The 25,420-nt window shown below is 53.0% G+C and overlaps 2 protein-coding genes across 3 annotated transcripts in view; both read right to left on the bottom strand.

Annotated features, from left to right (window-relative positions):
• STX1A (syntaxin 1A) overlaps positions 1–2,850 on the bottom strand; it is a 62,562-nt gene extending 59,712 nt beyond the window's left edge. Inside the window, exon 1 of the mRNA XM_056506431.1 lies at positions 2,754–2,850. Coding sequence (XP_056362406.1) covers positions 2,754–2,783 — 30 coding nt within the window. The 5' untranslated portion in view covers positions 2,784–2,850. The remainder of the gene's footprint in view (positions 1–2,753) is intronic.
• Positions 2,851–12,702: 9,852 nt separating this feature from the next.
• On the bottom strand, positions 12,703–24,458 carry MKS1 (MKS transition zone complex subunit 1). 2 transcript variants are annotated; one of them, XM_056506872.1, is made up of 17 exons: positions 24,345–24,458; positions 24,056–24,272; positions 23,149–23,304; positions 22,659–22,756; positions 22,334–22,462; positions 21,917–22,021; positions 21,111–21,219; positions 20,206–20,262; positions 19,264–19,306; positions 18,712–18,774; positions 17,606–17,676; positions 16,784–16,847; positions 15,268–15,375; positions 14,611–14,744; positions 13,964–14,046; positions 13,776–13,873; positions 12,703–13,306 (listed from the first exon to the last, which is right to left on the bottom strand). In XM_056506872.1, exons 1-17 carry the CDS (start codon positions 24,440–24,442, stop codon positions 13,200–13,202), a joined length of 1,740 nt encoding a protein of 579 aa, XP_056362847.1. In that variant the 5' UTR covers positions 24,443–24,458; the 3' UTR covers positions 12,703–13,199. The 2 variants fall into 2 exon arrangements, with proteins under 2 accessions (XP_056362847.1, XP_056362848.1); XM_056506873.1 differs by having other exon boundaries at positions 12,703–13,411.
• Between the last annotated feature and the right edge of the window lie 962 nt (positions 24,459–25,420).

Below are 25,420 nucleotides of genomic sequence, written 5' to 3' on the forward strand. Positions count from 1 at the left end.
ATTTCACTGCCACAGGAGGGGTGGGGGTGGATGCAGAGAGCTGGACCTGGAGCCCACCTTGCTTCCTCTCTCCTTTTATTTTTAACACCCATCTCCCACAACTCCCACTGGCAGGAGGCAGCGCTGGGAGCAGGGACTTGGCTGTCAGGAGTGGGGATTCAGCCAGCTGGGGAGGGCAGTGGCACGGCAGAAACACACAAACATCACTGGAGAAATGCACACAAAAACAGCTGCTGGAGATGAACAATGGCCACAGGAGGAAAGCGCACCACCAAAAATGGGCCCTGTCAATGGCTGGGGGAGTGGAACCGCATGGTTCCTTCCAACCTAAAGTACTCTGTGATCATGCAACACAGGCACATCTCCCTTATTCCCTCCCACTCCCAAAACACCATTCATAATTACTTTACCATTTGGACCTGTGTCACAGCCTGCAAATCCCAATGTCTCACTCAAACTGAGCTGTGAGCTCTATGGCAGGACGGAGAACCATGGGACAGACTCTCACTATGCTGCACGTGCACACCATCTCATCAGGGTTGCTTTTGGGGGCACTGGGGAAAGGGACCAGCTCCAGACCCACGGCAGATGGGCAGGAAAGACCACTCATAGCCACAGCTGTGACACCTGCACAGAAGCCACTGTAAACCAAGCTCTGCTCAGCCCCATCCAAGGATCCTGCACGGCCCATCCTCAGCTGCTCTCCTCCCCAGCTAGAGGACACGTTTCATCTGTAAGTTAAATTTCCTGTCCCTGGTTCAGAGCAGACCTGGGGACACTACTCCCACAAGGGCACTGAATAAGCTCCAGCAAGGCTGATCCAAACCAGAGCTGAGGTTCAGAAAAGAGCTGGGATTAGCATTTTGAATTTCAAGTACCATTTAAAAAATCCCATTAAGACATGGAGCTCCTGTTCTGTACAGCAGTGACCGCCCTGCCTCTCCTCCTCTGCTCCAACAATGCCAGCTCTTTTTTTATTAATCCTCCTTTTTTATCATCCCTGGCAAAATTTAAACACTGTATTAACATGGGAAGAATCGACCCAGGCTATTAATGAGGCAGCAGAGAGGAAACAAGTTCAAATGCTTCTGACTCTGTGTCCACTGCAGCATCTCGCTCCTCCCTGGTGTCTGCCACCACCAAGGGTGTAAATCCATGCTGCCTCACTCACTGCAGTCCTGCCAGGACCCACTCATATCCGGGGCAGATGCATGCTCAAAAGCATTCCTCCATCCTCAGGAGTCCCCAGGAAGAATGCTGCACCCTCAGCATGAGGCTGATGAATAAGGAGCAGCAGCAGGAGTGAGGTGAAAACACATTTTATTTTTCTTAAGGCATATTTAAAGGAACAGAGAAATTTTAAAATACTCCATGGCATCACTTCTCAGCCAGCACTGGCTGCCAAAAGGACATTCATGAGGCTTCTTTTTACTATTATTATTAAAAAGCCTGTTTTCCAATCCCATTTCACAGCCTGTGCTGGTGGTGGAGACAGAGCCCCATGTTTGGGTGCTTTCCAGGCAGAGTGGGGAGGCAGCTCTTGAGGGAGCCTCTTCCTCCTGCAGAATCCACAGTCACTCCCGGGCATCTACAGCCAGCCCTGGGCATTCAGAGCTGCCCAATCACCCCAGCAGCCACCCCATCATCCTGACAGCCACCTCCTCAGCCCCTTGCTGGCATCACCCCAGCTCCATCCTCCTGCTGTTTTTCAGACCAAACCAAACTCCCAGCCAAGTGATGCCGGTGGGAGCTCTGATGCCCGACCACGCTGGACACCCACAGTGGTCCCCACTGCACCTCGCCCTATGGCAGATCCTTCCCCACGGGACAGACCCCCCTCGCAACCCCAGGCGGCTCTGCAGCGCCAACCGCGAAGTAATTAAAAAAAAAAAAAAAAATCCACAAAAAAAAACCCCTAACCAAACACGAAAAAACACTAGAGGGAGGACAGGGGGGTAGTACGGGGCGGGGGCTGGAGCACGGCTCCAGGATTTCGGGCTCTGCCCCTCCGGGCACTGCCGCTGGCCCCAGAGCCCGGCCCCAGGCGCGGGCAGCGGCACACGGCGGTCCCGAGGGGGCAGGAGGGGCTGGGGAAGGGCACGGGGGCCACCGGGGGCTCCTCCGCCGATGCTCGGTGCGCGCCGCCGCCTCCCACCGCCCGCGCTGCGGGGCCGCGGGGATTCCGCACCGGCTGCGGCCGCACACGGAGCCCGGCGCCTCCCGCGCACACGGGTCACGGCGCTGGAGCCCCGCGGTGCCGCGGCCGCAGGCTGCTCGGCCCCGCCGCAGCGGCTGCGCCGGAGGATGAACACGCAAAACGGGAGCGGCACGGTCCGGCTGAGCTCGGCACGGCCCCGCCGCCCGCGGGCAGCCCCCGCCCGCCCCGCTGCAAATACACCGGTGCAAATGCACGTCTGTATCCGGGCTCCCCGCGGCGATGCTGCCCGGCGGCCGCGGCCCCCGGTACCGCGCAGATCGCCGCTCGCACCGCCCGGCGCTGGGACAACCGGAGCGGTCTGCGGCGCGGAAAGCGCGGCCCGGGGGACGCCCTCTCCCACCCCGACATCCCGGCGATATCCGGGGGGCTCATCCCCTGCAACCGGCCCCCGCCCAACCCCCTCGCCGCCGCCGCCGCCGCTCAGGGCAGGGCGGTCCCCGTCCAGGGAGAGGGGCCGAGACGGCTTGGGGCGGTCCCCGATGGGGGCAGAGGGATGCCCGCATCCCCCGCACGCCCGGCTGCGCCCCGCACTCACAGCGCGCAGCTCCCCGGTCCGGTCCTTCATCCTCGTCCCGCTGCCGCCGCCGCTGGGAACGGGCAGAGCGCGGGGAGGGGCGGGCGCGGAGCATGCGTGCAGCGCGGCGAGAGGGGCGGGGGGACCCCGGGGGGACCCTACCATGATGGGGGCACCGGCAGGGGGACACGCGCACCGCGGAGCCGAACTGCGGGGACGCGGCACGGCGGGGGTCCCATCGCGAGTGAGGCAGGGGAGGGGCACGGCCGGGAAGGTCACAGCTGCAAGGGGATGTCACCGGGAGGGTCGCGCCGGGGGGCAAGTGAGGTGTCACAGCTGCGGGTCACACCCAGGGGAACTCACACGTGGGGGCGTCACATCTCGGGGAAGGGTCTCACCGGGAGGGGGCCACGCGAGAAGGTGACAGCTGCGGGTCACACCCAGGGCACCTCACGCTTGGGGACATCGCATTGGAGCGGGGTGACACTTAGGGGGGCCACAGGAGGAAGTGACATCTGGGAAGAACATAGGGAGCGATCGCACCTGGGGAGGCCATACCTGTGGGACATCACATCACGGTGCTCTTCAGGGTGTGGAGGGATGCACAGCAGGGCAGACCCAAGAGCAGGGTCACCCTGGGTGTCCCCGGGACGGTGGCAGCGGTGCTGGGGCTCCAGGAGACAGCAAGGTTTGGGGGCTGGCTCTGCCTCCAGCCTGGGGACAAGCAGGGCATGTTGGGGGATCCACCCTGAGGACCCCAAAACCAGGCTCGCAGGGAGCAGAAAGTGCCAGCAGGGCTCAGACAGATGCTGCCAGTTTGGGGAAACTGTCAGTGGCGGGGAGACACCCCTGTCCCTCCCGCTCCAGGGATAAAAAGGAGCGAGGTGTCCCATAGCCGGGACCTGCAGGTGCCTGCAGCTCCTGGGGCCATGGGATCCAGCCGCAGGGCCGCGGTTCCCGCAGTCCGCCCCGCGTCCAGCGTCCCTGGGGTGCCCAGTGCTGCGGTACACCTGTGCAAAGGCCCAGGGTCTCGGCCAAACCCAGCGCAGCTCACCTGTGTACAGCCCCGCACATCCCTCACAGCCCCGCACAGCCCTCACAGGGCCGCTCACCCCTCACAGCCCCGCTCACCCCGCTCACCCCTTACAGCCCCGCTCCCCCCTCACAGCCCCGCACACTCCTCACAGCCCTGCACACCCCGCACACCCCTCACAGCCCCGCTCCCCCCTCACAGCCCCGCACACTCCTCATAGCCCCGCTCACCCCGCTCACCCTCACAGCCCCGCACAGCCCCGCACACCCCTCACAGCCCCGCACACCCCTCACAGCCCTGCACGCCCCGCTCACCCCTCACAGCCCCGCTCGCCGCGCACTGTCCCACACACCATGCACGGCTCCCCGCCCCGCACAGCTCCACTCTACCCCACACACCCTGCACTGTCCCGCACAGCCCTGCTTGCCCGACACAGCCTCATTAACCCGCACGGCCATTAACCCCGCACAACCCTGCTAACCCCGCACAGCCCCATTAACCCCGCACTGCCCCTCCCTCATCCCTCCCCCCCGCAAAGGTGAACCCGGCCGGGGCTCCGAGCGCGGCTCTGGGGCGCGGCGCCCCCTGGCGGTTCCAGACAGAACCTGCGGAGTTGGTCCCCGGTATCGGCGGTATCGGCGGTATCGGCGGTATCGGCGGTATCGGCGGTATCGGCGGTATCGGCGGTATCGGCGGTATCGGCGGTATCGGCGGTATCGGCGGTACACCCGGTATCCCGGTACACCCGGTATCCCCGGCACACCTGGAACCCCGGTACATCCGGAACCTAGGTACACACGGTACACCCGGTACCCCCGGCACACCAAGTACACCCGCCACCCCCACTATTGCCGGTACCCCGGTATCCCCGGGGCGGGGTTCGGGCTCCCTTCCCGCCCCTCCGGAAGAGCTCATCCCTCCCGGGACAGCACTGCCGGATTACACCAGGGCCGCCTCAACATTCCCTTATTATCCCATGCGTGCTCTTCCCCAAATTACCCGTATCCATCTCTTTCGCACCCTTGCTTCCTCTCTAAACCATCCCATAATAAACTCTGTGCAGTCCTCCACATCCCAAATGTATTTCATTCTTATAAACAGCTATAGCCCCTCTCTCTCCAATGGTGCTTTGACACCAGGGCCCTGGGCTGAGGCTCTACCTGGACAGGGTGTCCCTTCCCCTGAGTGCCCCACTTGGGTCCCTATCTACCCTCGTCCTTCTGTGCTCCCCCAGGCTTGTATGGATGGGACTTGTGTGGGGTGGGTTGGTCCTGGAAGGGACCCAGCCAGGCACTATTTGGGCTGCCCTTCCCACCAGTGTCTCCCCATGTTCCCTTCCAGGTGGGCAGAGGAGCTTTATTGCACATCCCAGCAGTGGGATAGTTCCCAGCGCCAGAGACTGGTTGAATTCACTCAAGCGACAGGAGTACTGTGGACTTCCAAAAGAGACATCACTCTGTCATTATGCTGTCACCCCCGTGAGCTCTTTGCAAAGCTCAGACTTTCTCCCTGCTGTGGAGGCTGGACACATCAAGGAGCTGTCTCTCCTGCCACCACCTCCCCTCGAGAGCGGTGCAAATTCCATCCCCAAGGCCATACCAGCACACACAGCCCCCGCCTCTAATGCAGGAGAAGCTGAAGCAGTGGGTGCAGATTGCCCAAAGTCCTGCCTGGTGCCAGCAGCTCAAGCTTCAGCACCTTCTCCAACTGCCCTTGGGATCCTCATGGATGGCTCTTGGCACAGCACATGTGCCATACCTCTGCCACCGGCTGCTGGTGGTTTCTCATGCCCGCCCAAGCCTAATGCCCCCAGGAGGAGCCTCCTCCTCTTCACTGCCTCACAAAAACCTGGATCCTTCTGCATCATGCTGCCCTCAGGCTTTCCTGGAGACCTGGGAGCATCAGGGTCAAGGCTTCCAGCAGGGAAGGGACCACTCCCTCCCAGACATTAGAAACCCCTCCTCCCAGCACATACATGTATTAGTCTGAAAACCAGCTCCTTGCATGCCAAGAAGTGGAACACGAACAGGTTTCTTGGCCACCACCATCCAGGTGCCTGTAGAGAGCTCTGATGTCAAGGACACTCGTGGGCACCTCAGCTGGGAATGCAGGAGCAGGATCTCATTGGTGGAACTTAAGCATTGGGCACAGTTTAGGGGCTGGGCACAGCTCAGGTGATGGCACAGCATTTCTCCTGTTGGTGCTGCACTTATTTACTGCAACATGTTAGGGCAGAGGCTCACTCCACCCCAAGGAAGGGGACACAGACCTTGTTGCTGTGAATCACTCCAGTGCCAGGGATGGTCTCACTCGTGGAAGGATGTACAAAGCCACCACCATACTGCAAAGGGAAAGACATTGTCTGGTGTCAGAGCAGCCTTCCAGTGCCCACCATGAGGTTTCATCTCCCCTAATACCTCTCAGCACCCTGTCAAGGGAAGAGGCTGTTCCCAAGATGGTCCCATGTGTCCCACGCTCTCCATGCTCAGCCTTCCACAAGGCAGGTGAGGATTCCAGACACAGCTCTCTGTCCTTGTCACTCCAAAGAGCCAGGACACCACACTCTGGCTGCCTCAGCTGAGACTGGCAATGAGTCCAACTATGCTTTTGGCTATTGCCAAACAGGAGCACCTTCCCATACTGGAGCTAAGGCTGACAGTTCATCCTGCCTGTCCCCTTGTGCCACTGCTGTGGCCCCACACTTGACTGTCTCCATACTGCCACAGCTCAGCATGCTGGACAGATTGTCAGTACTAACACTGAGCTACCAAAGCAGGACAGGTCCACACCCTCCTCCAGCCCAGACCTTGAGCATGACCACCCCATCTCCATCTTCCTCCTCTTCTGAGCTCCATTGAGTGCTATGGAAGCACACATTCCCACTTTGAAAATTTCTCTGCCTGCTACACAACAGCATTTTACATTTCCAGACCATACAGCTTTCCAGCTCCAGGAAGGCCTGCAGGTCCCCTCTGTGCTGGCTGCCATCACCCACTTCAGGGCTCTGCTGAGGGACAGAGCAGGATCTGACCCAAAGAGTTGAGACATAGCTGTGGGGTGACCAGTCTGCCAAGAGCCCTGGGCATGCAGGGGCTCATGGAGAGGGTCACACAGCTCCTCACTTGTGCTACAAGCAACAGGGGCTTGCAAATCCAGGGAGCCAGAGGCAAAGCTTGCTGGAACAGTGCCTGTGCCTGCAGCAGTCGTGTATGGATGGACTTTCAGGTGTCAGGCAGCCCAAAATGCAGCACAGAAACCTGAGGACACATGAGGAATTACAGAGGTGTTTTGAGCAGAGGCTGAAGAGGATGGCTGGTGCAGCTGCAGCAGATCCAAGATCGATCCTGTCATTCTCAAGGACTTGCCTCCATTAGGAGAGACAGAACTGAAACTGCCAGTGGAAGAATTCAGACACACACAAGGGGGTGCAGAATAAATCCTCACCAGAAACACAGAGAAAAGCGAGTGCTGGGCTTGGAGTGAGGCTGACAGTGCAAACATGGTGGAAACTCAGAGTGCAGCCCTGAGCCAGCAGCTTGGCTGCAGATCAGAAACCACCTGAAGCTGCTCATTCATTCATTTTCAGTCACTGTTGTCACTTCAGGGACACTATTCACTTTGGAGGGACAAAGCACAGATCCTGCAACAGCTGCTAGAAGTTATTTGTCGAGGATTAGGCTGGAAAGCTGTTCATGGAGGAACAGACCAGAGTGACAGAGCACATCAGTGCTGGGGGAGCCAGGGAGGTATTCTCTGTGCCAAGAACACAGGCCAGGTCCTGTGGTACAGGAGAGACAGCATCTCAGAGGCAAGGAAGGGCTGAGCTGGATGGGCCACTCCACACCACCACCCTGCAAGGGAGACACACCCCTCATCCCACACAATGCCCAGGGGGAGATGCCAGGGAGGGCAGGAGCAGAGGAGGGAAAGGTCCATATGACCATAGTCACAAGTGGATCCAGCTGGAGGTTTCCTCTCCCCACTCAAGGAAAGCAGGTATGTCAGTGGCCATTGCTCCACATGCTTGTCTCCATCCCAACAGCCATCAAAAGTTGTTTTTGGACAGCTAACACAGGCTGCAATCCCATGTCTCCAAGGATGGGAAGATGCTGCCCCATGGTCTTTCCAGGGACAGGACTCCTGTCTCTACTCTGGGGAAAGTTCATATAAGCAAACAGGGAGATGATATTGTGAGAAAGGGGAGCTGTGCCATGACTTGGAGAAGCTGAGGCAGGGAACTCAGAAAGACATTGGATGGGGGTGGAAAACTGGGAAGAGCTGTGTGCTCTGGCCAAGAAAGTCAAAATGGGACAGGAGAAGGTAATCAATGGAAAAAGAGAGGTGACCAAGCAGAAGGAGAGGCAATTCAGCCTTTTGAACACATCTGTGGTGGAAAAAATCAGCATCATGGATGCAAGAGCATCATGGCACTCAGAAGAACATGAGCAGAGGGAACAAGATCTCCCAGGGGGTGGCAGAGTGGGACAGGAGCCCTCCAGAGAAACAATAACCACCTGAAAGGAACCACAGGCTCTCTCCACCTCCTCAGCCTCCAGCAGCAGCCTGACAACACACTCAGGCGCAAGCTGCCACTGCCAATGCCCCACACAGGAAAATTTCCTACAGAGAAAAGAAAACATATGATAGGGATGATCTGTATTCTCTGTCTTTACATAAGGAAGAAGTTGAAAAACATTTCTCAAGTTTTCACAGATGAGCATCCGTCATCTGTTACACTGCCTGAAGAAATTTGTGTGTTAGACCTTGATATTCAGCCTGACCTTTCTGGCTTTCTAAAGTCACATTAAGTCATGGGATACCCACCTTCCACACCTTCCCAAAAGCTGATCCTCTCATTCTCAGATCTGGAAAGCTTGAAACAACCTGGAATTGCACACCTCCAAGCCAAGTTTCACTTTCACGCATTGTAGAAATCCTGCCAACTGTTGTGAAAGTCAGATGATTTTAAGTACAAGAACTTCTGAATAAATTATAGAGAAGTCTGATTCCATCAGTCCTTTCTGATATTCTGTTTTACTCTAGAAAATGATTCTGACAGATGAGAGAGAAAGGGAAGCATCTCCAGCCTACACAGCACTAGGGCTCACTTAAAAACCTGCTCGAACCAAAGCACTGAGGGATATTCAATCAAACCAAAGCAATTGTTTCAGTGCAGGAACAGGGCACATGGACACTTATATCTTGACTGATCCAATGAAGTGGGATTTTGCTCAGGTCAGCTTTACTCTGCTGTGCATTGAAATATTGGCATTAACTGCAGAGAACGTGGGCTGCACTTTGGGAGAACAGTGAGCATTAATAAAACAGCAGCAGGGAGTGAGAGGCAAAGCAGCCCAGAACTTCCCTTTGCTGCTGGGAGCCCTCCTCCAATCCCGTGGCTAAAATTAAAACATATTGACCCAACAATCAACCTCCAGTAGAGATTTAATAACGACCACTTAAACCCTGTGGTGCAAATAAAATACTCCTCCCCTCCTCACACACCAGCCGGGGCAGGACAAATCTATGTAGGACTCCTCCTGCCCAGAGCTGGCAGCTCCACACATCCCAAATCCCCTGTCTTGGTGTGCATCCCAACATCCTTCCCAAATACCTGTCCTGTGCACATTCCCACCATCCTTCCCAAACATCCCTCTTGGTGCACACTCCAGAGTCCTTCCCAAGCCCCCCTCCTGGTGCACATTGCAGTGTCCTCCCCAAATCCCTTCCTGGTACACATCCCTACATCCCAGCATCCTTCACAAAGGAAGGATGCAACTCCTGGTGCACATCCCCAGTCCTGGCATGGGGCCAAGCTAAAGATGTCCTGAGATGTCCTGGCAAGCTCCCAGTTTGGAGTTATCACAGCCCAAATCTTCCTCCATTGAGACCAAAACCCATTCCTGCAGTCCGACTTTGGTGGGAAGCTGTTCCAATCACGTGAATGACTCATCTCTAGGGGTTTTTTTCTGTTACATTTACACGGATGCTTATTTGTATCATGCAGGCTCTTTCAACTGCCCACAGCCTTTTCCTCCACCAAGCTATCACTCCTGCCATTCCCTTTTGTTTGCACAGCTCATTTAATCAGACCCTGGAAGGCCCTGAGGGCCTTTGGGCTGAGTCCTGCCCCCACGCAGCCCAAAGCACTGTAAAGCTGCTGGATTCAGCCTCAGACAGATGCCCATTCAGCTGGAAGTTCAGTTGACTCTCAAAAACCCATCATAGCTCCAGTCTGCTCAAAGGAAGAAGCAAAGCCCCAGAGAAACCAGCTATGCTGCTGCAGTTGGTGTAATCAGAGCTGGGGTGCTGCCAGCCATGCAGAGACCACCAGATCTCACTGCTAGACCCACTCTGGGACCCTCAAGGATCTGCAGCAATTCCTGCTCTGTGCCTGCTGCAGGTTCCTCCTGCCCTCCCCTTTCAGTTCAGGGCTCCCCCATCTCATTAATTCATGTCCACCCATCCCAAGCTCTTGTGCACCCACAGCAGTCCTTCATCACACTCCTCCTGCTGAGTTTCCCTGTATGGGCACTCCTCCAGTGAGGACTGTAAGGACACTTCCATGCCTTGATGGCTCATGATCCTCACAGCTCCAGGGAGGACACTGGTCTCCCCTCCTGCCTGTCCCCAGGCACATCTCCTGTTCAATCTCCCCACCTGTGCACACCTGGTAACTGCACGACCCTACTCCAGCCATACAATCATGGACTCATGGAACAGTTTGGGTTCATTCATCTCATTCCAATTCCCTGCCATGGGCAGGGACAAATTCCACTAGACCAGGTTGCTACAAGTCCTGTCCAACCTATCCTTGAACACTTGCAGGGATGGTGCAGCCACAGCTGCTCTGGGCACATTGTGCCAGGGCCTCACCACCCTCACAGGGAAAAGTTCCTTCCCAATATCCCACCTAGCCCTGCCCTTTGTCAGTGGGAAGCTATTCCCCCTTGTCCTGTCACTCCAGGCCCTTGTAAATGGTTTCTCTCCATCTTCCTTGTCAGCTCCATTCAGAACTGCAAGGCCACAATTAGGTCACCCCAAAGCTTTCTCTTTTCCAGGCTGAACAATCCCAATTCTCACAGCCTTTCCCCACAGGAAAGGTGTTCCATCCCTCTAATCAACTTGGAGAACTCCAATTCCAGCTGTGCACACCTCCTCTCCAGGCTGGATTCCTCGGCAGGCTCAGAGCACAAATGCCAACTGTGACTAAAAGATCAGTGACATTTTCATATGTGTACATGTATATGGAAATTTGCTAATTTAATTTATAAAAGTGTAAATTCAAAGAACATTTGCTCAGGGGTCTCTTCAAGCCAGCTTTTACCAGCACCTCTTCATTCTGTCAGGCCAAGGAGACTGCAAGCATGACAGTGAAGAACTGCAAACAGTCTCTTACTTTGGAAGAGCTGCTTGCTTGGTTCTAGTAATTTTTAATTTTAAAATTTTCCTCTCAAATTTCTCTATCCAGAGTTCTAAGTAGCAAAGTAAGATAATGATGTAAATCTTAGTGCATCTTGCAGTCAGGACCCTAAATCCTGCCATAATAACTGGGCAATGAGTCAGGAACCTGACCTCATTAGAAAATTCCACTCTAACAGGATCTGCCATTGGCAAAATTCCAATTCAAAAGGTGTTTTGTTACTTTATTGATTAAAAAATTATTATCATAGCCTTTTAACTCCATCCTGAGAAGCATTTCAGAGAGATGCAGTTCAGCTATTAGTGATAAGCACCACAAAAACACCCAGAAGGGTGTGATAAACACACAAGGCCAACACATGAATAACCATTAAAATAAAGAGACAAGTGCTACATACTCACTGAATCTTTTCATCCTGGGTCAGTCATTACAGACCATGACACAACACAGAGATCAGTTCTGCTGCTCCAGAGTCACCACATCAGCACCAGGCACATCAGCCAGCTGCAGGGCCAAGGACACTGTTCTGCTGTGCAGGCCACACTTCCATCACATCCTGGTAGCCTCCTCCATCAAAGTGAGGGGCAACAGGCAAGGGAGGTGAACAAAAATCTCCTTACGATTGAAATTGCCAGATGGATTCAAGCTGCCAGTCAGATCTAGGAATTACAGCAAATGTCAAGGAAGAACAAATTCTGAGAGTTGCTGACTCCTTTTTGGAGTTTGTTTTCTTATTGAAGACTGGGAAAACATCAAAATGGCAAGAAGGGAGTGAGGAAAACAATGGAGCACCAGGGAATAAGGGGATGTTCTAACAACCACACACATGGCTGCAACCATGAGTCTCATGCTCCCTGTGAAGGAGGAACATGCAGAGCAAAACAAGGATGGCCAATTCATATGTCATATCCTGCCTCTGAATCCTAAATTCACAGACACATTCAAACCTGTATAGTCTAAACTTGAGATTTTTCTCCCCATCCCTTGGAACAGAAAACACATAGAAATGTGACTTGTGCACAAACCAGCACAGCACTGTCAGTCTGCAGGGAGCTATGTTCCTCTGAACTTGAGACAGAAATAAAAATAGGGGAAAAATGAGAAAAGAACAGAAGAAATGGGGTAAAGAGTGGGTAAACACAAGCTTTCCCAGGAAGCACCAGTGCTCTGCAGAGATGCAACAACGAGCCACCAACAAACATCACCCTCAAATGAACAGCTTGAACAGTTCAAAGTTCAGCTGCTGTGCAAATGTTATCAACTGCTCTCACTGTCTGCAAACCTTCCAGCCCAGCCAAAGCTCTGTGGTTAACTAAGGGGAAGGTGTATTTTCAGCTGTATTCCTCAACAAAGAAACTTCCTGCTCACCACTGCAGAGCCAGACATTATGGGCACACACAAGAAAACACAGAATTAAATCCTTTTGTCCAGTTTTCCATCTGTCTTCCTTTGCTTTAATTTCATTATTACATGTGGCAGAGAGCTCTCTCTATAGAAATAAATCAGTCTTTAGGTGGATGGATTCATTTTACTATTGATTGCTCTGTACACAACAGCTAACAACAATAATCAGCATTTCTCAAGAAGTTATCTTGAGAATAACTCCATTAATCTCAAACAGCATCCATGCCTTTACCTTCAACATCATCCTCTTCTCTAAGAAGACTAAATTTACCAAGTCATGTCAATTTTTCTCATTATTTCCTTTGCAATCCCTGAAAAGGTGTTACAGAGTTCACAGGTTACATGTCAGTATTTCGGTAGAAATGTAAAAAATTTGCTGTATTGTTAGAGCCTGGTAACAAAGGGCCTTGAAAAACAGGGCTCCTTCCATTGTGGAAATGCAAATTCTGGGTCTGGAGGTGTTACAAGTTCTCTCCCTCATCCAGGTTAAACAGCAAAGGAAGGGCTTCTGAAGCTTCCAGGCCCCAGCACTGGGACTCCTCTGCTGAGGGGTGGGAGCCTGTGCTGGAGGGAGGGTGCCAAGTGCTCCAAGCAGCAGAGGTGACACTCATGGCTCTGGTGGCTGCAGTGCAGTAGAGGCAGAAGTGTTGATGAGGTCCTGGGGAAGGCTCTCCCGCGCTTCCTGCATCCGGCGCCGTGCCCGCTGGAAAGCCTCTACAACACAGGGACACAGGCCAGAATGCATAACACAGCCTCAGGGAAGGGCAGGGGTGTGTCTTTTCAGTGAACACCATCTCTCCTGGTACAGGATCCCACTTCCTATGAATAGGTTACACCACCAAAGTACCTGGTAGTGTCCACCTGCTGCTCTCTGATTTCTATACACAATGGAATCAGAGACAGCCTGTGCCTTAGTGCCACCAAATCTGCCCAGTGCAAGGCAAGAGTGGGCATCCCAGTCCAGGCTGTGCCCTCACACAGTGGTTATCCCTCCTGCCTGCTCAGAGCTGATGCCTTCTGAAGTTTCCAGCTCAGAACAGAACATTTAAGCTCTGCCATGGACTCTGAGAGCTCATAGGGAGGGGAATTACTCCCACAGTAATGGATTATCCTGAAATATCCAGCCCACTCTGTAAAAAGGGGGAAAAAGCTCACCAAGACAGAATGACACTGAAGGCCCTACCCAAAACATTGTAGACAGAGCTCTGCTGGCTGAAGCCTCCCAGTCGGTCCAGCACACTCTGCATGCGCTGCCTCAGGGCACTGCTCTCCAGAAAGGCTCTGCACAGAAGCACAGCAGCAGGTCAGGGCTGCCAAAAGCAGCACAGGAGATGGGGTTTCTGGAGCTCATACTCCCTTTGCTGCACTCACTTGGACTGCTGCAGGCAATAGAGCCGGAACGTGACGCTCCCTGTGGTCTCTGTCCGGAAACCAAAGCGGCTCAAGCGCTTTCCCTGCAGGGATGGCACAGGTTAGAGCAACCCCACAGTGAACACAAGCTGACAGTGCAGTGCAGTGCTGGGGCAGGGTTTCAACAGCTGCATCAGGACTTGTTCCCACACAAAGCTGCCACTAACATCACCCTGCTCATTACACCAGCAGCACCTCTGCAACCTTCTGAAGAACATGAAGTTTCTACCTGCCTCACACCCATCAGCTTCTTGCTTCAGAAAGCTGTTCCAGCCCAGATTCCTGACAGAAACCCAGGAGAAGCTCACAGCTGGTACCAAATGCTGACCTGACAAATACTTTATAGGCAGGGGTAAGCCAAGGCTTTGGTCCATGCTCCCCTACTTCTCTAAGCTGCTCATGCCTCAGAAGGCACAGCTCTGCTTCAGTGTTTGCTCATTCCTCTGTTCAGAATCACAAGACTCACAGAGGAGACATTTCTTTAGTGAGAGAGATAGGACCAGCAGCTCATCCTTGTTCAAATCTGGTCCAGGCTGACCATGGACACCTGAACCCAAAAGCAAAATGCACCATGCCGTGGCAAGAGGCTACTCTGCAGCTGAGCCCACCTGGAAGGTCGATGGTGTCCGGATGTAGGTTAAGTCCTCCAGCTCAGGAGATCCCCCAATGAAAAACCTCCTCATTTCAGCAACAGTTCCCAGCCCCACAGGACGCCAGGTAGGGATGGTGAGCAGGTGGACACCTGGCCCAGGACAAGAGGACAGCTCAGCTTCTGTGGCCTGTGATTTATCCAGACACAGAGGACAGCAAAGGCAGGTGGATGCCTGCTGACCCATCCCAGAGCTGTCTGGAAATGGAAACACTGCACAGTATCAAAAATGTTCTAAAAGCATGTTCCCATTGAGCCAGCCCATCCTAGTCACACAGCCAGTGCTGAAAGTACCCCCTGCCCAACAGCAGCCTCTCCTCATAACCACACAGGGGTCACTCACAGGTCCCATGTGGGACACAGAGGGCTACTGCCATTGTAAAGATGGATGCACAGCATCACCCCAGAGCTTTATCACACCAGATACTGTGATGGCAGTATCAAAGCATAGAGGCAGCAACTCAAGATGCACCTCACATCCTTCTTTGCTGCACCCCAGACAGCTGACAGCCCCCTTCAGTACACCAAATCCCTGGGACTGGCTGAATCACTTCCCAAGAGGACCACTCAACTCATTCTCCCAGACAATTAGCACAATGTCCCAAGGATGCTTTACCTGGACATGCTGGCAGCACCAAGGACCCATATCCTTCCACACGATACCTCTGCCAGAAATCCAGGGACAGGACCTCAAAGTAGAGAACAGGCCACTGAGGGAGATCGTCTGCAAGATGGGGAGCAGGTCATAGCTTTGAGAAAAAGAATGCTAAATGCCCAACTCCACTAGTAGGAAGCCAAAGAATCAGAGAATCATTTAGCTTGGAAAAGACCTCCAAAATCATCAAGTCCATCCTGTGACCAATCCCCACCTTGTCACCCAGACTAGAGCACTGAGTGCCACCTGCAGTCATTCCTAGGATACCTCCAGAGATGGGGACTCCATCACCTCCCTGGGCAGCTCCTTTTAGTGCCTGACACCCATCATGTGAAGAAATCCCTCCAAGTGTCCAGCCTGAACCTCCCCTGGAGCAACTTGAAGTTTCCTTTTGTTCTGCCCCTGTCAGGGAATTGTAGAGAAAAGGTCCTCCCTGAGCCTCCTTTTCTCCAGGTTGAGTCTGCCCAGCTCCCTCAGCTATTCCTTGTGTTCCAGACCCTTCCCCTGTTCTGCTCCCTCTCTGGACACACTCCAGCACCCTTCCACCACAGTCCTTTCTGTATTTCTCCTACAATGACTAACAAAGATTTATGGTTGATTAGTTTTCCCCTGTAAAAGTTGAAACTTCGGATTTGAGGCTGAAAACAGAATTATTGATGAAAAAAATTGGGGAAAATTCTTTAAAAGCAAGTCCAGACTGGGCTGTCAGTTATCTTTGAACAGACAAAACAATGTTTTGTGAATGATCTGAAGCCAAACAGCAGAACCTGTTTATCTCTGTCTTTTCCCACTGTTATTGGGGGAATATTAACTTGGATTCTCCTACATCTCTCCAAGCATTTATTTTTTCCACAGTGAAACAAACTCACTGTGTTTCTTCTAGTCTGAAAATTCATTAGTGTTGGTTGAATACCCAAATCCAAAGTGTACATTGGATTCAAGTGGCAAGGCATGCCACAGAGCTGTCCCTAGCAATTGTATCCACAGAGCAATAGGATTGGTGAGGCAGCAGCAGAACAGGCAGCAGAGAAGCCCAGCTTAAAATAGAGCTGAAGTTTCAAAGTGACATGAACTATCTAGGGATTATACAGGTCACTGAGCACGTCTACAAATATAAGACTCAGCACAGAGTTTTAGTTGTGTATAAAAAAGCTGACTGGTTCTTCAGCTGCAGCATCCCAGGGCTCTGTGCAGCACACCAGGAACAGCAACATGGCCCTGCACGCCATGTTTAAGGAGACAAGCCAAGATCCAAGTAGTTTTCCAACCAGATAAAGCTGCCTACAGCCTGGAAACAGGGCAGATCCATAAATCCATAAAAATGCTAATGGATTCCTGGACAAACACAGGATGTGTCCAGGAGCTGTGTGGTGGCAGGGTGAATTTTCTTGAACCAGAAACATTTCATCTCCAACAGGACAGATAGCATGATGGCTACAGTGGAACCAAAGGATTTCAGAGTAACAAGGAAACACACCTTCATCTTCTTGGGTGTAAAACATCTCCACAGTGAAGGGGTAGCAGAAGTATGCCACCTTATCCTAGAAAAACAACAGGGTAGATATCAGATTCCTGGACAAGAGAATTCAGCACCAGCTTTGCAAAGGGCATACAGAGCTGGGAGAAAGGAACTAGTGGTAGAAAGCAGGTGATGCTGCCCAAAAAGATCAATTACATCCCACAAAAACATGACTGCAGGATGAACCTGCATACACTCCTTACTGCCACATCAATGGAATAGGATGTTGAAAATAATGGAAAAGGTGAGTGACACATCTCAAAGGAAAATTCAGTCAGTTGCATAACTACAGGGCAGTATCAAACTTTACAGCCAAGCACAATACCTCAAACAGTGGTATTACTGAAATGTTGTGTGATAATTGCTTTTGTAATATCAAAACATATAAAATACATTAAAAATATGATTAAATTCTAAGTCAATGTAGAGTCTCTGCACATTCCTGCCCCAGGCAAGCTGGAACAATGCTTGGTTACCTCAGAGCATTGGAGAACACAAAAATCAAAGCTCCAAAGGCAATCAGTCATAAGAATGAATAAAAAAGTGAGGTTCCAGAAAATGCTTGGGAATAGTTTTATTTGGTCTAGTTTTATTTGGAGATGGTGACTCCTTGAAGAAATGACAAGTATAATTAGAATAAGGAGAAACCCACACATGCTCTGGTCTTGAAGGGAGCCCTCAACTCAGGGCCTTTGCTGAATATATCTGTAGTTTGTTACACATGTTCCACTCCAGAGACTGCCTGTTCAAATTGCTCTGCAGGTCTGAAAGTGTCCTTACCCAGCCCACTGTCTTGGTGGCACAGGTCTGTGTCACTCCTGAGAGCTGCTGGAACGGGGAGCTTGACCACTCTGGGGGGAACAGGAAAAGATGAAGGCTTGGGGTGAGGCCAAACTTACAAACCAGAGCAGCTCAAAGCAGAATGTCAGTCCCTGATGACTGGGGTAAAAAGTAACATCACCCACCCTGACATTTAGAGAATCACTGAACCATTGAGGTTGGAAAAGCCCTACATTGTCATTGAATCCAACCTGTGACCAACTCCCACCTTGTCAATGAGGCCAGAGCACTGAGTGCCACATCCAGTCATTCCTCAGACACCTCCAGGGATGGGAACTCTGCCACTGCCCTAGGCAGCTCCTTCCAGTGCCTGACCACCCTTGCCACAGAGAAATTCTTCCTCATGTCCAACCCAGACCTCCCCTGGTACAAGTTGAGGCTGTTTCCTCTTGTCCTGTTGCTTGTCTGGGAGCAGAGCCTGCCCCCCACCTGGCTGCACCCTCCTGTCAGGGAGCTGTAGAGAGTGAGAAGGTTCCCTCTAGGCCTCCTTCTGGCTTAGCCCCCTCAGCTCTCTCTGTTCCTCATATGACTTTTCCCTCTCCAGTTCCAGGCACTGCTCTTTAGAACATCCTGAACTGTCCAAGAAAAGCACCAACTCATGTCAAGAGAAAAAGCAGAGCCTTTTCTAAATGTACTGAGTAGCAGAAGTGGTATCTTGACAGATATATACAGAGAGGGGAGGCAGAGCCATAGCTTTAGGAGAATTATACATGCAGCAGGTATGCATGTAAGTGCTGGCAGCCTTATTTATCCATCAAAATTTAATATGTTAATATCAGCACAAAACATGATACAAGCACTGAAATCAGACAAGGTCACTGTGGTGGGAAGCACAGGAAGGCTGTTCTCTGCAAAATCAGGAAGTTTGGATAGACTGGTCACCACCACCTCTACATCCCAGCCTGAGCTGAGTTCTGCCATTTTAGCTCTGAAGGCCCCTGACTAGAACCCAGCCCCAACATCAATTTTTGCTGACTCCCAGCAGAGCTGGTCTGATGGACCATCTCTTAAATTGCTGTGGTGTGGTTGGGAATGTGAATACTCACGGCTAGGCAGCTCCAGGAAGAAATGCACATAAAGGTTGTCATACTCATAGCCTTGAGCTGAAACTGAGAAGAGAGAAGGAACTTCAGCTCTTTGATTCCACACAAATTCTTCTAGCATTCACTGTAGATTTTTGGGAGAGCCTCCTCCACCAACAAGGAAAGTCAGTTACTGCTGGAAGCTGGGAAAAGTCTTCAAAGGAACAGGAGATAACTCACAGAGAAGATTCCTTCTCCAGACTAGCCCTGTCCCTGTATCCCTAACCAGATGAGGAAATTCACACATTTAATTGGTTTCTTTGGGAAGTGAATAGAGATTATAGCAATCTGCTCTCCTTTTTTCAGATCTACGCCTTCTTAGAACAGCTACAGCATTTGTAACCTCCAACCTATAAATGCCTCTCAAGGGATTAGTCTGCAGAAAACAGGGAGGAGAAGGAAGTAAAAGATTCTAGGGCCTCTTGAATCTAGGGATTCAAGAATCCTTGGATCATACCCTCAGCCATCCCAGCACACCCACATTTGCCCCTATTACTGTTTAGAATAAGGACTCACCTATTTCTCCATTAATGAAAAGTCTCAGAGTACCAGGAAGAGGCTGGAAAAATTAGCAGATAAACAAGATAAAGAGCTCAACAATCACCAGTGCAACCTCAGCAGTTTCTTCCCAACAGCATCTCACACAGGTATTTCATGGGTTTTCAGACATGAATGATTTACTGTTTTGGCCAGGGAAGAGGTTTGATTTGTTCTATCACTTCCAGAATTGGACAGTCCCTCTGGAAAGAGGCTCTAAAGAGACCAAATCCCTCAAAACCCAGCCTGCAGGAATTTATTGTTCTGTAAGCAGGTCTGTTACAGATGTCAAAGTTGATGTAACACAGTGAGAAGCCCCTTGCAGCAATCACAGCCCTGCTTCTGCCATGTTCCTGCATTTGCCCAAGATGAGGGAGCAGAGAGAAGCACTGCAACACTCTATCAGAGTACTGGAAAGCACAGCTTTCTTTCATTGTTTTGTATTGTATTTCACTGATTTGTATTCACTGTACTGGCAAACAGTATTTGAGCAAAAAAAGATTGCAGTTGCATAATTCAGTGAGAATGGAAACTGCATGAGTCTGATTGTGAAAGGGGCTGTTTATTTGCACAAAGTGTTTGACCCTGAAGAAGTTAACAGCAATCACTGTCTCTGAAGACATAAACCTCCTTCCTTCTCAAAGTGCTACAATCACAGGCATTGAGGCACTGCCTCACAGAGACTGCAGTGTTCAGCAGGCCCTGAATGGGCAGGATGGATCTCTGCAGACCCCAAATCCACTGCCACTTGTCCCTTCTGACCCAATTTTCTGCTCCAAGTCACAAGGTAAAAGCTGCCAACCCCCTTCCAGAGCAAAACAATCTTTGGAGACTGTGCTGCAAGTGGTAACTGTGTGAACCAGGTCACCAGGCCCCAGAGACAGCAGAGCCCCAGTCCCTGCCAGTGCCTCTGGAACTCACCATTTCAAAGTCTGAGCCCACGAGCCCACTGAGGTAATCCCTGTGCCGCCCATACAGCTGCAAACACAAACAACAACAAAAACACTGGCATTTTGATTATATCTGCTGTTATGTACTGCAAAACTTAAACTGTATATAAACTCAAATCATTACCAGGCTTAGCACATGTGAGGTTGTTACAGCAAATATGGAAAATAGAAGTATCTAATAGAACAAAGATGCATAACTGCTAACACTGCACAGAACTTCAGCTTTGGTCCTCCAAGGCCAGTTTTAAGGGAAAAGAAACTCTGAAAAATCAAATCTTAAATGATATCTGAAAAACACAGGTACAAACTACTCCAAGGAAATGGCCAGGTGGAGATCAGTGTAGTGAAATTACGATTTCCTTGGTGACCACAAAACCAGTAAGGAAATGCACAAATAAAAGCCTAAACCAAAAAGTACTTTCATGAACTGTCAAGAGACAAAAAGGCAATTCAGAAAAATCAAGATGTGAAATGGGATCCCAATATCCAGGGACATTACATTACAAGACATTAATAAATATATAGGCAACAAGAGGAAGATTAGGGAAAGGGTTTTCCCACTGCTCAAAAGGGAAGGAAAAACACTGGCAGGTGACACTAGGAAGGCATGGAGTTGGGGTGATTTCTTTCATCAATTCTCACTCCCTAAATCACTGCAGCCAGAGGCAGGACAACTACAGACAAGATCTCTTTAAGGAATAAGGGATGAAGCAGGGAGTTTTTGCTGTAGTTCTCAACTCCCTGAGCATGATGAGGCTCAGAGCAGTGACATCTTGTCACTTCAGGTGTGCAGAACACCAGCAGTTACACTTCCATGATGATTTGAGTGCCTCTGTCACTCAGAATTAGTGAATATGCTCCATGGCCAGTACTTACATCTCTGAACACACGCTGCTCCCGCTCCTCCTCCTCTGGCTGCACCTGGGCAGATGCATTCTCAATGGTGTATTCCCACACCTCTCGCTTCTCTCCATCTAGCTCGATCCTGCAGAGCCCCAGAACACACGGGAAAAACTCCCCCCATTATGCAGAGAATAGGGACAGGTATCAATGGGGCCCTCCTGACCAGCAGTGTCCCCTCTACCCAGCCTGTAAACTGAGACAAGGACACAGCTCTCTCCTCATTCCCAAGTGCCTGCCAGCACCATTCCCTCAAAACAGAAGACTTGCTTATGTCCACCATATGCATAACATAATTTTACAAGGGATATAGTGATAGAACAAGGGGAATGGCTTCAAACTGACAGAGAGCAGGGTTAGATGGATATTAGGAAGAAATTCTTCCCTCTGAGGGTGGTGAGGCCCTGGACAGGGTGCCCAGAGCAGCTGTGGCTGCCCCATCTCTGGAAGTGCCCAAGGCCTGGTTGGACAGGGTTTAGAGCAGCCTGGTCTAGTGGAATTTGTCCCTGCCCAAGGCAGGGGGTGGAATGAGATGGGCTTTAAGGTCCCTTCCAACCCAAACCATGATTCCATGATAACCTGTATCCCTAGAGACTTGCACCAAAGCCCCACACAGCACACATAGAGTGACACTGAGTGTAAGCACACAATAATATTTTCTTAGAAACCCCTGAAATAAATGAAATATTTCTCAATTTAAGTGCTGATCCCCTGGGTGACCAGGAAACAGCCATTTCAGCCCCCAGTCCCAGGAGGAGGAGCCCCAGCCCTGCCCCACTCACCGGTAAGCTCCTTTGGTGCCACTGAAGTCAGGCTTCACTGTGATCACCCCATTGCCATCCACCTTGATTGTGCAAAGCACATTTTCATACTCCCTGTGACCAAGCCTGAAGGAGGACACCAGGAAAACACAGTCTAAACAGAGAACATGGACATTCTCATGCTCTGGAACAGCAGAGCTGGTAAAGGAACTTGGGGGTACAGAAGGGAACACATACACACTTTCCTACACTGGTTTAGAAGCCTTTTGGAAGTATACACTCAGCTACCTCCTAAGTGAAGAAAGAAGCAGAAAGAAGTTGCAGCCCATGTTACTGAGCTCTTGGACTCTTAACTAATGAAAGAAATAGGAGTTTTGAGTAAGGAGGGAAGATGGATTTTCTTTTGGGAAATTACGATTACTTCAGGATTTTACTTACTTCCCATAAGGTCCCAAGTCCCCCATGATGTACATGGTCTGGACAGGTGTGTTAATTACATGATTGTTCTTTATAAATTCTTCTGAAGGTTCCCAGGTGATGATTTTTGACTTCAGAGAACTTGCTTCTCTGTCAACAACAGAACAGCACCAGTCACAGCTCACCTCAGCAGCACCAAACCCACCACAATGAGGAGTCACAGTGCTGGATTACACGTGTGACACTGCACAAGCCACCAGCTCCCACAGACCAGGCTGATCCACAGCTGGGACACCAGCACCACAAAACGTGCATGAACAAGCTCCAAGCCTGAGTTTGAACTCACACAGGCCTACGGTCCTGTCTTCTCCTCCTCACATTGGCCATCCTCTCGACCAGATGTGATGGCACTTCATGATCCAGGTCAGTTACCTTCTGGCAGAGCTGGAAGAACAGACAAGAACCAGCTTAACTGGACATACAGTTAAGACCCAAACACAGCTCTCCTCTTGGAGGAGGGAACAGGTATGCACACAACATGCAAGGACAAATTGCTAACTGCAGAATTCCTTCCCTGTTCTGGTGGCAAAATACAGCTCACTCCACCCAGCAAGCTTCTTGTGGAGCAGTGCTCCTAGAGAGCCAAGTCCCTCTGGCTGTCCCGACCACTGCTCTGAACCAGGGACATCCCACCCCAAGTCTGGGGCACCAGGGGAAGCTGCTTTGCAGCAGTGTGCTCTGCACTCAGGGTATCTGCCTGGCTGAGAACCAAAAAATGTTCCCTCTGCAGTAGGACTGGAAGTTTTGACAGACACTGAGTAACTAAGAGCTGGTACCTCCTCTAGGTTGGTGAATCGGTCGTGGTCGGTGTAGGTGAAGATGCGACAATTCTTCCGACCTCCAGCCTTCTCCAGTTTCTGGATCTCCTCATGGTACTGCCAGTCCAGGGGAGTCTGGCAGGCTGACTCGTTCAAGTACAGATCCACCTCAAACTGACAGCACCACAGGTAAAGCAAAACAGCTGCCCTTCACCAGCTTTGGCAAAGCCACAAATATTTTTCAGCTTTTTTCCAAAGCCACCCCAGAGACAAGACTTTTTGGGGACCCCAGCAAATATCCCAAGCTCCAGAGCAGCCCCAACACTGCTCAGGTACGTGGCAGCCAGCAGCACCACTGATGCCCGCTTGGAAAGCCTTGGGCACAGCAGCTCACCTTGAAACAAGGAACCCCACAGTGAGGTGCAAAAAGGGGGTGTCAGGAAGCTCCCCCAAGCCTGTACAGTTCTGGACAGGACAGGAGACACATGGAGCTTTTGGAGCAGGTTCAGCAAAGGGTGACAAAGTTCATCAAGGAGCACCTTTCTTACAATGAAAAGCTGAGGGAGCTGGAACTGTTCAGGCTCGAGAAGAGGCACTGAGAGGGTACCTCATTGTATGGACCAGGCTGTGCTCCATGGGGACCAGCAATGGGACAACTGGAATGGGCAGGAACTGATGCCCAGAAAGTTCCACCTGAAGACGAGAAAGAACTCTATGGTCACCCTGCGCGGTGACCAAACACTCAACAGGCTGCCCAGAGAGGGCGTGGAGTTTCTCTCACCAGAGGTATTTCAAGCCAGCTGGACACAAGCCTGAGCAGCATGCCCTGGGCTCCCTGCCTGAGCAGGGGAGTCGGACTGGATGACCCCAGCGATCCGATCTGACCCATCCCGCCGAGTCCCTCCCGCCTCCCCACCGCACCCACCTGGCTGAAGAGCTTCTCCTGCCACCCCACCTCGACCTCCTCCTCCTCCAGCGAGTCCTGCGGGGCTCTCTGGGCGCCTGCGCGGGAGGCCGCGGTGACCCGCAGCGGCACCGCTCCCGCTCCCTCGCTGTCGGCCCGGCCCGGGCGCTCGGGGCCGGCGAGCGGCGGCGCCCCCGGCAGGAGAGGCCCGGCCGGCGCGACCCGCTGGATACGGACCCTGCGGGGAAGGAGCGGGGCGTCAGGGCTGTGCGGGCCAGCGGAGGCGGCCCGGGGCCGGGCGGGCGCTCACCGCAGGCGCAGGTTGCGGACGGGGTCCCGGGAGCGGTACACGGCGGGCTCCCGGGAGCGGCACACGGCGCTGCCCCCGAGCCGCGCCGCGCCCGCCATGGCCGCGCTGCGGGGAAACGGCGTGCACGGGCGGGCAGCGCCCCCGCGCGGCCGGAGCCTCCCGCACAGCCGGGCCCGCACAGCCCGGCCCGCACAGCCGGGTCCGCACAGCCGGGCCCGCACAGCCTGCCCGCACAGCCCGGCCCGCACAGCCGGTCCCGCACAGCCGGCCCGCACAGCCGGCCCGCACAGCCCGGCCCGCACAGCCGGGCCCGCACAGCCGGTCCCGCACAACCGGCCCGCACAGCCTGCCCGCACAGCCCGGCCCGCACAGCCCGGCCCGCACAGCCGGCCCGCACAGCCGGTCCCGCACAGCCTGCTCGCACAGCCCGGTCCGCACCGCCCGGCCCGCACAGCCTGCCCGCACAGCCCGGCCCGCACAGCCGGCCCGCACAGCCAGGCCCGCACAGCCGGGCCCGCACAGCCCGGCCCGCACAGCCGGCCCGCACAGCCGGGCCCGCACAGCCCAGCCCGCACCGCCGGGCCCGCACAGCCGGGCCCGCACAGCCGGCCCGCACAGCCTGCTCGCACATCCTGCCCGCACAGCCGGTCCCGCACAGCCGGTCCCGCACAGCCCGGCCCGCACAGCCCGGCCCGCACAGCCCGGCCCGCACAGCCTGCCCGCACAGCCCGGCCCGCACCGCCGGGCCCGCTCCGCACACGGAGACCCAAAGCTCCGCGGGAGAGGCCTCCCCAGGGCCCTTGTGTGAGGGACATCCCTCCGTGTGAGGGGGGATCCCACACATCCCTCAGTGTGAGAGGTGTCCCCATGGCCCCTGTGTGAGGGACATCCCTCCGTGTGAGGGAGTATTCCACACATTCCTCGGTGTGAGAGGTGTCCCCAGAGCCCCTGTGTGAGGGGAAACTCCCTCAGCCCCCGTGAGATGGAGGGTCCCACACATCCCTCACTGTGAGAGGCGTCCCCACAGCCTCTGTGTGAGGGACATTCCTCGGTGTGAGGGGGGATTCCCCACAGCT

Source organism: Oenanthe melanoleuca, chromosome 19 (assembly GCF_029582105.1).
Source record: "Oenanthe melanoleuca isolate GR-GAL-2019-014 chromosome 19, OMel1.0, whole genome shotgun sequence".
NCBI lineage: Eukaryota > Metazoa > Chordata > Aves > Passeriformes > Muscicapidae > Oenanthe > Oenanthe melanoleuca.